General features: G+C 40.4%; 1 protein-coding gene across 1 annotated transcript in view; it reads left to right on the forward strand.

The window, feature by feature from the left end:
* Nucleotides 1-15,388, forward strand: part of TNKS (tankyrase) — a 170,876-nt gene extending 155,488 nt beyond the window's left edge. Inside the window, exons 24-27 of the mRNA XM_003797665.3 lie at nucleotides 488-593; nucleotides 1,023-1,209; nucleotides 3,915-4,071; nucleotides 9,850-15,388. Of these exons, the coding sequence (XP_003797713.1) occupies nucleotides 488-593; nucleotides 1,023-1,209; nucleotides 3,915-4,071; nucleotides 9,850-9,936 (537 nt within the window). The 3' untranslated portion in view covers nucleotides 9,937-15,388. The remainder of the gene's footprint in view (nucleotides 1-487; nucleotides 594-1,022; nucleotides 1,210-3,914; nucleotides 4,072-9,849) is intronic.
* The last annotated feature ends 501 nt before the right edge of the window (nucleotides 15,389-15,889 follow it).

A 15,889-nucleotide genomic window follows, 5' to 3' on the forward strand; every position in this document is an offset into this window, starting at 1 on the left:
ATGGAACAGATGACTATTAATATGCTTTTTTTAAAGAGCTATCATAAAGGTGAATAAAATCTGTTCAGAACTAGTTTAATCCTTTTCGAGTTAATAAACCCGTGAAAGTTACACTGGTACACACCAGAATTACTTAGGAAACTCTTTAAACAATACAAATCTACAGGCCCCCATCTCTTAAAATTCACTAAATCTGGGGAGGAGCCTTAAAGTGATCTTAAAAAAAAAAAAAAACTCCTGAGATGATTTTGAGGTGACAGCCAGGCCTGGTGCAAAATAACAGAAACTGTAACTGACAGTTCTGACCCTAGAAAGCTAGAGCAGCAACTGGCTGACGCTGCCGACTGGCAACGTCATCATTTTTAAACCGTGTTTTAAACAGACAAAACAAAAATCGAACCTGCCTAGAGGAGAAACCTGCTCTTTGTTTTAAAATATAAACATACATTTTGCTGATAATTAGTTTCTTTTTTCTTGATCCTTAAAGATTCAGAAAGTCGTCAACAAGAAGTTGAGAGAGCGATTCTGTCACAGACAGAAGGAAGTGTCTGAGGAGAACCACAACCACCACAACGAGCGCATGCTGTTTCACGGTGAGGCATGGGCGGGCAGGTAGACATCTCTCTGGGCTACTGCAGAATTCAGTAAAGGGAAAAGTCTAGGTTAAATTGACTGGAACAGGCCCATGTTAAGAATGACTTCTTGTGATTTTTTTTTATCAAGTAAATTACTTATAGGGACCAGCTTTCTAAAGCATTACATTTTGCTGTAGGCTTTTCAAGGCATGTTTAATGAAAATAATTTGTCTGAAATTGCTTCAGAACTTAAATCGCAGGTTGAGCCAGCTAGTGAAGTATTTTTCTTATAATTTAGAACTAGTGCAGTATATTTTAGACACTCTTAGAAAATAAACTTTTTATTTATGCATTATTAATTCTTAATGATAATCTGCCCAGTGCAGGTATTATGCAACTAATTGAGATTCTAGAAAAGTAATAATCTTTCTATCTTTCTATTTGAAGGGTCTCCTTTCATTAATGCCATTATTCACAAAGGGTTTGATGAGAGACATGCATACATAGGAGGAATGTTTGGAGCTGGGATTTATTTTGCTGAAAACTCCTCGAAAAGCAACCAGTATGTTTATGGAATTGGAGGAGGAACAGGCTGCCCTACACACAAAGACAGGTCATGTTATATATGTCACAGGTAAGCATTAGGCCTTTAGTGGAATGGCAGCCATCACCAGGTCATGAACTAAGTGAGTTTTTCATGCTCTGCAGAAATCACAGGTTATCCACAGTCTTCCTCATAAATCACACAGGCTCGGGTGTTGAATAGGTCCAGTGAGCAGCAGCCTCTGCCCTAAGGAGCAATGACAGCAAAGCCGATACCAGCAGAGACAACCAGATACAGTGTCTACCAGTCATAGCGTGGAATGAGAAGCCTGCGTCTTGGCCCTTTCCCTAGGCTTTAGTTTCCTTGTGACAGAATCAGAACAAGAAAAGGTTGAGGATAGTTTCTGTAGAACAAAGAACCTTTAGGTCTAGTCACATTTGAACTAAGACGGACAATTTCTTTTTTTTTAGAGACAGAGTCTCACTTTGTCACCCTTGGTAGAGTGCTGTAATATCATAGCTTACAGCAACCTCTGGTTCCTGGGCCCAGGCAATTCTCCTGCCTCATGGTCCCAAGCAGCTGGGACTACAGGAGCCCGCCACAACACCTGGCTATTTTTTTGGTTGCAATTTGGCCAAGGCCAAGGGCCAGGTTTGCACCCACCACGTTTGGTATACGGGGCTGGTGCCCCACTTACTAAGCCACGGGCACCCTTCCAGATGGACAATTTCTAAAACCAGAAGAGTCTTTAGTTTACTTCTGATGTGGGTGATGTTTGTTTTCAAGTGGAAGATATATAAATGATCCTTGAAAAGTAACTTCAAAACGTCAATTTAGGGATGACTAGCAAATGAATTCCAGCTTTTTAAATAGGTTGTGAAAATTCAGAAATTGGAGAGAATAATAGCTTACTCTCTCTGAAGACATGGGGGAAAAATACTATTCCCTTCCTTGCCAGTGAAACATAAAACAAATTATACTTTGTGAAGACTGGGATTTATTATATTTCTCTTTTTTAAATGCATTATTTTTGCAAAGTCAGGTTAATATGTTATGATTCAGTAAAGAGCTAAAAAGACCCATATGACATTGAAATTCATTACAGTTATTGACCTTAAAACTTAGATAAGTTACTACATATGTTATAAAAAACACTATCATCATCATCTCCTGTGAGATGGGTGTCAGATGTCCAGAAGGAAGCTTCCTTCTATTATTACCTCTGTGGTTAAGAACACACAGATTCCGAAGAAAATATAGTATGCAAAAATGGTTTCTTTGTGCTTTAAATCTAACTACTTTAGAAACACAATGAATCTGAGGAAGCAATAAAAGTGAACTTTGATGAATTTTAATAGTCACTTATTAAAATGAGACACACAAGTTTATGTCTTAGCTAGAATTTCCTAGAAAAAACCAGAACTGGAAGCATAAGCACATGACCAGCACTTTATGGGCGATGCAGTCCCAGGGCAGCCGAATGAGGGACCAGAAGGAAGGGAGGTGTGGATGGCCACAGAGCAAACCCAGTGAGGTGCGTTAGCAAGCTGGCCGCAGTCTCCTGACAGGTGCACACCACTGCCACAGTGTAGAGATGGGGCTCAGAGAGCTCCTCTCTAGTGTAGAACAAAACCCTGTCTTCTGGGAGCCGTAAGAGAAAGATCCTTAACAGCATCCTACTAAAAACATCAGTGCAGGCAGGATCCAGTTACTGAGCCCAGCTCAAATTTTATTAATAGTTGACTCAGAATAGTTATCAGTCACAACACAAAGATCATCCTTAATTACTAAAAACAAACTATTGGACTAAAGAATATAACTACATTTAACAGTGTGACCAGTCATACCAATCAGTTAAAATCTTTATTGCTAATGTTAGGAATTGGCAAGCTTTTTCTTTAAATTAGTGTATTATTCTAGATAATAATTATTTTAGGCTTCGTAGGCCACATAGTCCTTGTCAGAAAAACTCAACTCTGCCCTTGTAGTACAAGGACAGTATGTAAAGAGGCGTGGCTGTGCTCCAGAAAAATTGCATTTACAATAGTAGGTGGCAGGCTGGATTTGCCCATGAGCTATAGTTTGCCAGCCTCTAGTGCAGTGGTTCTCAACCTTCCTAATGCTGCGACCCTTTACTACAGTTCCTCATGTTGTAGAACATGTTGCCAGTAGCAACGGAAATAATTTTATGATTGGGGATCACCACAACATGAGGAACTGTAGTAAAGGGTCGCGGCATTAGGAAGGTTGAGAACCACTGCTCTAGTGTATACATGGTACACTTTCTTCCCAGCCAACTTCTCTTATGCTCTGAAATATTTAACATCTGCCCCAGTGCATGTACGTTTAACCCCTAAGTATTTTTTTCATAATCTATTTCTCTTGTATAATCTCAGGTCTTTCTTTTTCTTCGTAATGAGTAACACCAATCTTAATTTGGGGTGCTGTTTCTATCTGCTTATTTCTTTGTATTCCACCTATCTATCCATGCAAGAACTCAATTTTCTCTGGTATCTCCTTTTTCCCACTTGCTGAAACGTCCTGCCAGGTATTTTTTCTGTGGTTGATTCCTAAGCCACACCAAAACTACTTTAAACTTGAAGCTATTGAGCCTGGTAACTGTTTATAGCAAATCAGTATATCAAATCTCATCCCATCCCTACTCTTAAATTTGAAAATGACATTCAGATAAGCTTGCCTTCCTTTAAACTGTTTTAAAAATCAATAAACTGTACAGTTGCGTTATTCTAAGGTTTAAAGCTTCCTTCAAACCAATGCTTTTCTTTTTTCTTTAGACAAATGCTTTTCTGTAGAGTAACCCTTGGAAAATCCTTTCTGCAATTTAGCACCATGAAAATGGCTCATGCTCCTCCAGGACATCACTCAGTCATTGGCAGACCCAGTGTCAATGGGCTAGCATATGCCGAGTATGTCATATACAGAGGAGAACAGGTAGGTCACTCGTCAGATGAGCATGACCCAGTTACTAAACATGTTATGCAGAACATAGAGACCACGTAAGAGTTAAGAAAAGCTTTTAATGAAACATCCACCTCATAATCTGGTAGCATTAGTCACTTCCAGTACACTACGAAGAGACCAAAATGATTCTTCGACACCAATTTTGCGTACAGAGCCCCTCAGTGGCCTGTCAGCTAAGTAATGCAGCACGAAGTAGAGGGCAGCTGAGAGACAGAGGCTTGGGGTCTTATGCCGTTCCTGAGGCCCGCTGTTGTGAATCAGTGCTCTGTGCAGCATCGTGGCCACCCTGGAAATGAGGAGATCGGGGCAGCTGCCAATCAGTAGATCTTCATGGATGGACTTGCCACAGGCTCGTCCCCTAAGTCGTATGTCTGTAATGCTGATCATGGTATTTACAAAGAACTACCAGCTTACTGAGTCACAAAACTATAGTACTTTTAATTCTACCAACTGCTTGAGGCACTAAAATAAAGTCTGTCTATCTATCTAGCTATCTATTTTTGTATATGAAAGTAGATATACAGAGAAATATTCTGTATACGTACAGAATAGTTTTGTAGTTTTCAACCAGTCTTTAACTATCACAGTTCTGTTAAATACCTACCAAAACAAAATTCAGTTTGTCCGAACTTCATTGAATTGTAAATGAATACCATAACTACATTGAAAGAGAAGAGAAAACATAAAGAAGAATGAAATACACATAGCCTATGAAACAATGTTTTATTGCATGCTGTCAGTCTTGGGCAGGTGTGGTAGCAGGCAGACTGGTAAAGAATCCTGAGCTCCTTTCTGTAAGTCTGTAGTGATGGCAGGGGCAGGACAGTGAAGGTGTGTCACAGGACTGGGCAATGAGTAAATGTGCTGATACATTAATTCTGGGAGCCGAAGTCCTCACTGTAGAAGAAGGCTCATGCAAACGGGGGATGAACTGAAGTGAATAAAGGCCTGCAGGGATGAACTGAAGTTGGAGATTTTAATATGAGCTCACAGTTTCTAATATATACAGGGTGTCCATAAAGTTCATGTGCGATTTACGTAACATTAAGCTATTTTAAATTGCACAGGAACTGTACGCCCATTCTGTATGTGCACATGTGTGTCCGTGTAAATGTGTGTGTGTACAGATGGGCATATGTGTAAGTGTAAAGTGTGAGCGTGTGTTTATATATGAGTGTATATGTGCATATATTTCATAGCTCTGTCTGCTAACAGCAAAAAACCCCAATAGCAATGAGCGAAACTAGAACTTAGGTTGCTAATACCATCTCCCACTAAAAGGAGTCAGGCTTCTTGGAGAAACAGCTGATTCCAGGGCGAGAGCAGAAGGTACAGGGGAGCTTCTTAAGTCTTGTTGTGCCTCAGAAGCAATGAAGTGTTCAAAAACAAATCATGGGGGATGTCACAAGGACACAGAAGCCAGGTTGAGGCTTCCAGTGGCCAAATCTGGGACAGTTTGAACACCAAAAGAAGTATAGTAATGAATTTCCATTAGAAAAAATAAGCACTCATTATTCTGTTTGATAATAGATAAATATTAATAAATGAAGGGGAAAGAGGACTCTGGTTTACAGTAGAATTTCAAGAGCAAATGGGTCCATGAGGGAGTGCTGGAATTGGGAAAATCATCTTCCAAACATCATAGAAAAAATTAGATCAGGCAAGAGTCGTCAGTGGACGCTAAATGTAGGGAGTAATTTCAGTAAAGACAATAATAGTTGCGTGGTCTTATTTGCAGTAGTTGTACACTGGGGAAAGGAAGCAGTGCTGTGACCAGACACTCAAAATCAACATCACAGTAAGAGACAGATAGCATGTCTGTGTCTCCAAATGGATGTTCTAAAAAGGCACAACATCTAGGCAGGATTCCAGCCAAGGATATATGACCTGAGACTACTCAAAATGAGAAATTTCTATTTTTAAAAAATGGGGAAACTGGCTAAGTGTGGTTGGTTCATATCTGTAATCTTAGCACATTGGGAGGCTGAGGTAGGAGGATCACTTGAGGCCAGGAGTTCAAGACCAGCCTGAGTAACATAGACCTCCCACTTCTTAAAATAATAATAAAATTTTTTAAAAAACAAAAAAATTAGTTGGGCGTAGCCATATGTGCATATAGTCCCAGCTACTCTGGAGGCTGAGGCAGGCAGATCACTGGAGATTGCAGTGAGCTGTGCTGACACCACTGCACTCTAGCCTGAGCAAACAGAGCAGCAAGATACTTTCTTGAAAAGAAAAAAAAAAAAGCGGAAAGATTGTGTTCTTCAAAATGTCGATATTATAAAGGAGAAAAGCTGTGAAAGCTTTCCAGATTCATTGAGGCCCAAGAGACAAAAACCGATTTCCTGCCCCCATACAGTACTGCAAAAGAAGGACATTATTAGATCCGCTGACAAAATTGGAATATGGACAGAATATAGATAAAAGTATTATATTCAATGTAAAATTATAAGGTTGACAGTGGAGTTAGGTAAGAGAATAAATCTATTCTTAGGAAATATATTCTGGCATATTTAGGGATAAAGGACCATGATGATGTACATAACTTAAATGTCCCAGGGGAAAAAGTGTGTGTGTGTGTGTCTCTGTGTGTGTGCGTGCGTGCATGTGTGTGTCTCTGTGTGTGCGTGTGTCTCTGTGTGTGTGCGTGCGTGCATGTGCGCGTGTGTGTGTGTGTCTCTGTGTGTGTGTGTGCGTGTGTGTATGTCTCTGTGTGTGTGCGTGCGTGCGTGTGTGTGTGTGTGTGTGTAGAGCCTACTGGAAGGGGAAATACAGATGCCAGAGCAAATGGAATAAAGGAAACCTTATCAGTAAGCAGATCTGGGTAAAGATGATATAGGTGTTTTGTGTAACATTTTAATTTTTCCAACTTATTTATAGTTGTAGTTGTACAAACTCCTATTTGTAGTTGTTTCCAAATAAAACAAGCAAAGAATAAATATTTCAAGTTTGTCTGTTTAAAATTGGAACAGAAAACATGTGATTAGACTTAAAATAGCAGGGTTTTTTTTTGTTGTGGTGGTTTAAGCTTCACTTTAGACGTAAAGAAGAGGTGTTCTTTGCTGGTTGCTACAGAGATTCCATCTGTTTTGCTGAAATGAAATGAACAGTGCAGAATTATTTAACTTGGAGAAGCGAAAACGATGGAATGATTTATAGAATGGTTTCCAGATACACAAAATTATTCAAGGGAGCATGACAATTCCTTTCTCATCTTTATGAAAAATAAACTGAGAGCATCTGAGTTTAAATTTTAGCATTAGGAATTTGGGTTAAAAAGAATTTTATGAAATTATGGTACCCAAAGTGGTAAGGGAACTTAAAGAAAAAATACATCCTATGCTTTGATGACCAGCATGGATTTAAAGTGACTTACAGGAAATAATGTTTTTTGGTCCACTCTAGGCCCTTCCAGTCCTGCAGTTTAGTAATTCCCTTGCCTTAAATCCCTCAGGACTTTGATGTGATTGATCAATATCTTGAAGTGTACACAGAAGCAGTTCTATACCCTAATCGGTAGGGACCAGGGCACTCAGATAAGGACCTTTAAGTAATTCATGTCATTAGAATCTTAGATTCTGCCTGACTGGCACTGACATGTGTCAGGGATCACCTTGAATCATATGCCACCCAACCCCAAACAGTGGTATTGCTCCTTTGCTTAAGCAAGTTTTCTGCAAGCAGAAGAAATGAGTCATGCAAAGTATCGTAGATAATAAACTTCACTGGGACAAAAGAAAGCGGGGTGGGCTTCCCACTTCAGACATGTCACACATACCAACTTGGATTATTTTTCAATTTGTCCTCTTTTGGTCTGGTTTAGTCTCCTAGACTAGGGGGTAAGCTCCTTCCCAGCAGGGTCCATATCTCACACTAGTGTTTTCACAAGGTAGACACTCCATACGTGTAAATTGGCGATGAATAAATAACTTTTTGACAGTTAAACCGTTGGTTGACTAGCATTCCCATTTTTCCACCAGTATATGAGCTTTGCTAGATTTATTATACCCAACTCTAGAGTTGGAAATAGACATCTGACCTAGCTTGTTGTAGCAAACCATTTCAAGAATGAAATGGTGTACAGATTGCAATAGCAACAACAAAAACAGTACAACTGTTCAGTTATTGAAGCATCAGATGGGAAAGTCAGAAGAGACTCAGTCTTGGTGCTCCCAGCTCAGTACATTAAAGATGGAACCCACTGCTGTTTTAACTCCAATCAGAGCAGACTGGAATTGTCGGGGGGAAATGTTATGAATCGTAACGGTTCCTTACACACAGAGACAGAGATGACTTTTTAAAACACATTTATGTTTTTTGTTCTTTTTAGGAGATACATGTAGGATAATAATAATGCTGAATATTATAGCATTAATAGTCACAACTAACATATATTAAATTCTTACTATGTCTAAGCTATTCTAAGAACCTTCGTGTTTAGTTCTCATAAGAATTCTAATATTATTGCAGTTCCCATTTACAGATGAGGAAAGCTGAGACCCAGATGTATTGTAGTTTCTGTCTCCTAAGAGTGAGGTGTGTAATTATAAAGAGATTACTCGGTGAATTGATCACTTTTATTTCTACGTTTTAAAAATTAAACAGTCCAGTTTTGTCTTATTCTTCATTCCTTTTCTTAGCCCGTGTCTGTGTGCAAGTAATTTGTAGGTCAGCATTCAACAGATTATTTTTGGCCGCCATAACACTTGGCTCCCCCGGGAGTATTTTTTCAGCCATCACACCACTCTCTAGTTTTATCGTCATGCTCTATTTAGGGTGGAAGAATTCCTGCAGAATTTCCAAACTAAGGGGTGTCTTCACCCCTCCTTCCAGTTGCTGACTCCGTTTCTGGTCAAGGTTTGTAACAGCTTCCCCCAGTCGCCTGCCTTTTGCTGCTCACATCAAAGACGCCTCCTTCCCATTCCAGACCCCGAGGCTTCTCTTTCTCCAACTGCAAGAGAAGAGAGAGAAATAGAAAGACAGCATAGCAGGGGTGGAGGGGAGCAGGTCTAAATCTGACCCATTATCTTCCCCGTAAGAGATGCCTGTAATTGGTTAATTTTAAAATGATCTCCAAACTGTTGCCTGTGCGTTCCTGGTGACTCAACACATCTCCCCCTTACTTTCTATCTCAGTGAGTGATGCCTTTTTCTATGATTAATTTGAACGTGCTTCAGCAGATACCTTTTCATTTAACAAGCATTTAGCGAACATCCACGAATGGGAAGCTTTTTACGGTGTAAATGCTATAAGCCTTGGTGTATACTTCAGTTAGGAAATCTGAGAAAATAAAAGGTTATGCTGCTAAATGGCTCTGGTGCTCGTGCTGCCTCACACCTCAGTTTTGGGTTTATGGCACATGCTCTCTAGTAAGGAACGAAAGGAGCGGAACTGGTTTACAGTATTCTTTTTTTTTTTTTTTTTGCAGTTTTTGGCCAGGGCTGGGTTTGAACCCGCCACCTCTGGCATATGGGGCCAGCGCCCTACTCCTTTGAGCCACAGGCGCTGCCCCTGGTTTACAGTATTCTTAGTAGAAGTAGCATTCAAACAGTTCCCTGGGTGGTAGGTTTATATATGTTGTTACAGGCAGCTAAGTAGGTGGACCTCCTCATCTGTTAGGCACCTGTTAATTAACCAGACCTGGGCGGAATCCTGGCGGGATGAACAGCCTCTGAGGCTTCCACATTAAGGAAGGCCTTAATATTGTACCCTCCAGCAGGGTGACTTGTTATCTGCTGCTTTTTCTAGGCCTACCCAGAGTATCTCATCACATACCAGATCGTGAAGCCGGAAGCTCCTTCACAGACCGCCACAGCCGCAGAGCAGAAGACCTAGTGAAGGCCTACTGGTAAAAGCCAGATCGGATTTAAACCTGGGACTGGATTACAGTGGATTGTTTCCAACAAAAGAAATCAATATCCCATAAATCCCTGACAGCCTAGAAATAAGCTGTTTGTCCTTTATGAAGCATTGCTATCGTGATGGATACAGTATGAGTAATTGATACACACTCAACTGCTACTGTTCCCTTTGAGGAAATGTTTACAGGGGCGGCCTTTAACATATCTCAGGCTCATTTTCATCACAGTTATCCATTTCTAAAACAAGATCACTTTGATTTTAGACTTAGAAATGGAGGGAAAGAAACATAACCAGTGCTCTCTCCCACGTTCACGGTTCACACACTACATTTGCTTTGTTACGCGTGGCACACGTGTATAACAAATACACATGTCGTTGTTTTATTTTTTGCAAACATGCATTGGCTTTCGTTTTTGGGTCACTATGAAAATGAGCCAAGAGCCTTCTTGATATTTTGCACAAAGTCGCATTAACAAAAATCATTAGGAATGCAGCCCAAGCTTCTCGCTAAACAAGATGCAGTTTCCACTTTTTTGAAACGCGCATTTGGTTTTATTTTGTGTCTGTATTTCTCATTAACATAAGTGAAGGTAAAAAAGAAAAACAGCAAGTTTTGGTGTCCTCTTATGAATTGGCCCATCTTATAAGGGAAAGGCACAACTTAGGAGCTCCAAAGTTCAGAGAATTAAAAGCCAGAGAGGGCCACTTGCTCCTTCTGACACAGCCTGCTGCAGAGGTGTTCAGGACAGTGTTGGAACGCCAAGACCCAGTCGGCCAGGGAAACCGACCAGGGAGGCCACAAGGGAGGCGCGGCGGCATTAGGGGATGTGAGGAGCACATGACTGTGTCATTGCAGCCCAGATGGATCAAGAGACTCCTCGGAAAGTAAACATCCATACCACTGGAATTGTCACTCCCCCTCCCTGCCCCAAATTAGCTGCCTTATTTCCAAAGTCAGTGGAATTATTGTACTTCATTAAAGTCATAAAAATAGTACTTTGTTCCTTTAGTTTAGAAAGCTGGGATTCAGATCCTGTTCATTGGACAGCTGTATACAAATGCAAAAACTTTTTTGTTTACGCCTGATTTGGGGTTTATTTTGAGTGACATGCTTCAAATAGTTTATAAAGATTCGTGTATAAAGTTTTGAAACATTTCCTCAAGCTTCTTCTTCTTGTTTAGACAAGGAGGGAAAAGAGTCGAAGCCAAAGCCCTTTCAGTTATTTTTGTCGATGAAGGGGATAAGGAAATACCGTACTGTTTTATTTGTGAAATTCCTGCTTGTTTGAATCCGCATTTGTCAAGTGCACATTGACACTTACAAAAAATTCTCCATCACAGTTCTCACGCTTGCCCTGTTGAATTGAGTGTATTCATTTATTTACTTGACATGCTATGCATCTACTCTGTTTAGAAGCAAAAATAACATAGACAGGGTGGAAAAATAGGAGAAACACACAAACTTGACATTTCAACTTAAAGAGCTGAAAACTAATTTGGGTTTTGTTGGTTGGGTTTTGTTTTGTTTTGTTTTTTAATTTAGGCTGATTAAGCTGTGATCACCCTTAATTTCCTGAAGTGAAACAAAATGGTTACATGAAATTTTCTAGAAATAGGCTCTTAAAATATATATTTAGCTTTCCTTTTTGGCTTGAATTCACCGCTAGAACTAGGCATCCAGACTAGGTTGAATTTTGTAGCTGAATCTTGCATGGGTCCTCCAAATTAAATCAAGAATCAGCCTCAATTGTTTCTTCTATTGAAGTTTCAGTGATCCAAGCTGGGTGTTTGTGTTCTGGCTACTGGTTTAATAGCACTAGAAATCCATATGAAGCTTTGAAACCTGATATTCACTAAGTGGGCTTTTTTTTTTCTCTCTTGTTTTTGCTGTGTGTAACAAAGGGTTGAAGAAGTTGCCATCTGTGTAGTTCACGGTAGCCATGAAGTATGCATTACTCACGCCCCTCCCCAGACATAGTTGAATATGGTAAACACGGTTGTGATTTTCAGTTAAGTAAAAAGGTTCATATGGCTAGATATGGAAAGCTTTATAGCTTCATTAAAAAGATAAACCACTACCCAGCTGTGGCTGTACGTTGTTTCCATCATACTAACTAGATGAATGGATGTGCCAGTTTTAAACTTGGGCCTTACACTTGAGAAGTTAAACTGTGGTTCAGTCTTTAACTGCCAACATGATGTGTCTGATGTTCTGTGTGCTGAGTAAAGGTGCTGTGTTAGGAAGACACTTGTGGTGCTTTTTCTCTTACAATGGTTGACGTGTATGGTAGTCCTTGAAAGAATGTGTGTGTATTATTCATCTGCCTAAGACTGGGTTAATGGATATATCAAAAGAGCCAAATGCATTTTTTTTTTCAGGATTTGAAAACCAAAGGTCACCATGAGTGCACTCAAAAGTTAGCAAAAGTTGATTACGTTTGGAAGTTTCCTAGCAATGTGAAGTACCCTTTGCAATATAAAAGCGTGGCATTAAATTAGGGTGAAATTCATTTACTGTTTTGTATATGTGCTGTGTGGAAACACTAGCAAGTTGGGAACTTGAGTACAGCCTCCCTGATGTGGCCCCTCAGCTTCCCACATCACATAAATGGGAATCTGAGCATCTCTGCCAGCTTGACTGCAGTCACAAAGCCAAAGGGCTTCTCTAGACCTGATGGCTCCAGTTTGCCAGGCATTAGCCAACTGGATACTTGTGTCAGGTGTAAACTAATGTGCCCTAGATGAGACACTTTCTCCTTGGACTTGACCCCCTGCCCTTTACCCCAGATTGCTGGTCTGGAATTTAAATTAGCTCTGACAGTGACCTTGGACGCCACTTTCCTCCTTTCTCCATCTTGGGCCTTACAAAAGGAGACAAGGTCCCTCTCCAGTTTCCTGTCACAACCCCAGATGGGTATCAGGCCTCCCGCTCTTTGCTCAGAAGATGCCGCCACCTTGTTGACAAATGATAACATGGAACCCAGAGGTTTAATTCTATGCAAAATAATAGCAGCACAACCAGGATTCTTATTTTCCTTTTCCTTCTTGGAGTTTGGAATTCCTAGCTTTTCACGCAACATGGGTTTATAAATAAACACTATTAGGATGTTTTCCTGTACTAGGCAGTGGCTGGACTGAAGTGTATTGAAATATACAGAGAAATACCTGTTTGGGCAAGCAAATAAAGTAAAACAGGTTAACATTGTCTTGTTATAGCTGTTACACAAAAAGTACAATTTTGACGGATGCTGGAAAGCAGCGTTAGAATGCAATAAGCTGTCCAGGTGTGTCTGCATTTCAGTGTGTCAGTTGCACAAAGGGTTACTGGACATTGCTCCCTCTCCCTGTCTGGATTCCTATAAACGGCCTTGCAAACAGAAGTGTGTATTTTCCCCTTTCCCCCGGGGTGCTCACACCCCATCTGTGCGGATATGTGACAACTCGCCTCCTCACCGTGTTTTCTCCTGGACTCATTATCTTGCATAGCTCTATAGACTTTACTCATTCAGCAGCCTCTCACAACTGACATTAAAATAGGATTTCATGCGTCAGAAATGTATTTAAGGACTGAAATTAAATTTGTTTGATGTCAAATCAAGACAGAGAAATGAAAAGAAAGTAATTGGGGACGTAATATTTGAGCTATTGTTAGACCCATGTAGCGCAGGAAAAGGGAATAAATACCCCTCGCAAAGGCGAGACTTCTGCAGATCACTTGCGTATTCCGCAATGAATAGATAATTAAATTCTCCTTCCGAAGAAAGCCTTAACTATGGCAGAAACTTTTAACCTTTTATGTGTTAACAAATAAGACCTTGTCGTTCCATTTCCTGCTGTCTGAAAAGGGTCAGTGAGTGCAGTATTTCATACTTGTTAAGCTTCTTTTACGAGGGTGTATTTCAGAAGTAATATTCTCATACCTGCAACAGGGCTAGGAAGAGTCAATCTTTTCCAGTTTCTATATATCTAAAATTCCTCCGCTAGAGGAATTCTGGTTTGGCAGTTCTAGAAAGAGTTCAAACCCTGTGAAGTTGTGTATGTGAGAACACAGCAACAACTGTCACTAACAGGGAAAATTAGGTTGATAGGAAAGCTGTTTTTTAGTCATTTTAAAATACAAATATAGTGTGATATTAAAAGTGAAAACATTTAGGAAGCTTAAGATTTCATATACTCTGTAAGACCAAGCATGGTCCTGGTGTGACCAATTTTATAAGTCAGCCAGAGAGTTCTGCCTCCTTTGAAATAACATTTATATGGTAAAGACGATTATGATGGCATTTTTTGACTTTCTTTTCATCACTTTCTCTTTTCTGTTTTCTACATTACTCTTCCACACCTGCCCTGCCACCCATTCTTTCAAAGACAGTCTCTCCTGCTTCAGAACTTAGGATGTTGGGTTAGATTTTATCTGTCTACCCGTTTCTCCTGCAGCCCTACAGTCACAGGGAAACTTTGGACTCTGGCAGTAGGATGGCCCTCTCCCACCTCCGTGCCCCTCCCAAAGTTCAGGATAAAGAGCTAAGATGATAAAAGTGGCAAAGTTAGGAAGGAACGGAAATCTTTGAAGCCTAGAAGATGACCTTGACTAGGTAGCCCGTTGTATTGTACTCGACCCAACACATGAAACTCTTCAACTGCGTCTAATACCTGCTTCTGCTCCCATTGTTTCCAGCTCATCTTATCTTTGTGGTGGTAATATTTGTCTTTGATACTTACGAACAAAAAAGGTACTTTTATCAATACATGTCTCAAAAACATTTACAAAACCAGCTTTGAGGAAATGGGGACTGTTTGCTGGTAACAGCATTTGAAGTGGCAACTGTGTTTTCTCACTGTGATGTTGGTCTGTGTAAGTAACCAGTGTGGTGACTCTTCGGTTCACTGTTGGTGTTGTTTTTCTTTTTAGTCTCTGTGTGACCCACCACCGGTGACAGGGGGTTCCAGTCCCCTCCCCTTTCTTCTTTGCATCTGTCTATTTGTAGGATTGTCAGATGAAATACAGGATGCCCCGTTAGATGTGAATTTCAGATAACAGTTTTCAGCGTAAGTATGTTTCATGCAGTATCTGACACATACTTAAGTGAAAGCCTTCATTATTTGAAATTCAAATGGAACTGAGCATCCTTGGTTTTTGCTTTGTTTTGTTTTTCTAAATCTGGCGATCCTGATTTGTTCATGAAAAATCACTTTATAGCATGTAAATTCTTCTGGCTTCACCTTTCACCTGAAATAGAAGTCCTTTTTTCCCTCACCTTCTACTTCGTTCCAAAAGAGGGCATCAAGGAACTTAACCTGCCTGCACGGTGGGTTTCTATTTAAGAGATTTTTGTGATTATATTTAACCTGTAATTGTGCTTTGGCTTAATGTCTAACTTACACTACTTGTAATTGATTAATATTCAATAAAAACATTTTTAAAGTACACTGCGTGTGGATAGCAGTTAGCTCTTGTGTTTCCGTTTTGCCCCATTTGTCCATTTCAGCCTGACCAACCTTAACTGACCTACAACTGTCACAATACAAATAACAACCCTCCCTGTGTGTCTTGCTGATGAGATCTGGGTTTGAAGTGGCTTATCCTCCCCTCTAAGCCCACGTGGGAGTTGCAGAAGTACAGTGATAGCAGGAGAAACACGAGTTCCTCTTAGAAATCTCTCTCAAACACACAGGCTTGGGCTTTGGAGTCAGGCCTCAGCAGTGCCAAGGGCAGCTCCGAGACCCTGCCCACCGTACCACTCAGGAGGCTTATTCTCCCCACCCCATACGGGAGGAAAGCAGGGAGAATACTTGGCTCCTGCTGGCAAATCGGATGTGCCCAGTACGAGGGCCAAGGAGAACTTTGTATTCGTCCCCCTCTCCTTTTCCATGGCTAGTGAGCTACAAAGTCGAAGCCTGGCTAATCTGTACAGTACTAACTTCCTTG

Source organism: Otolemur garnettii, unplaced genomic scaffold (assembly GCF_000181295.1).
Source record: "Otolemur garnettii isolate 467f Iridium unplaced genomic scaffold, OtoGar3 scaffold00121, whole genome shotgun sequence".
Classification (NCBI taxonomy): Eukaryota; Metazoa; Chordata; class Mammalia; order Primates; family Galagidae; genus Otolemur; species Otolemur garnettii.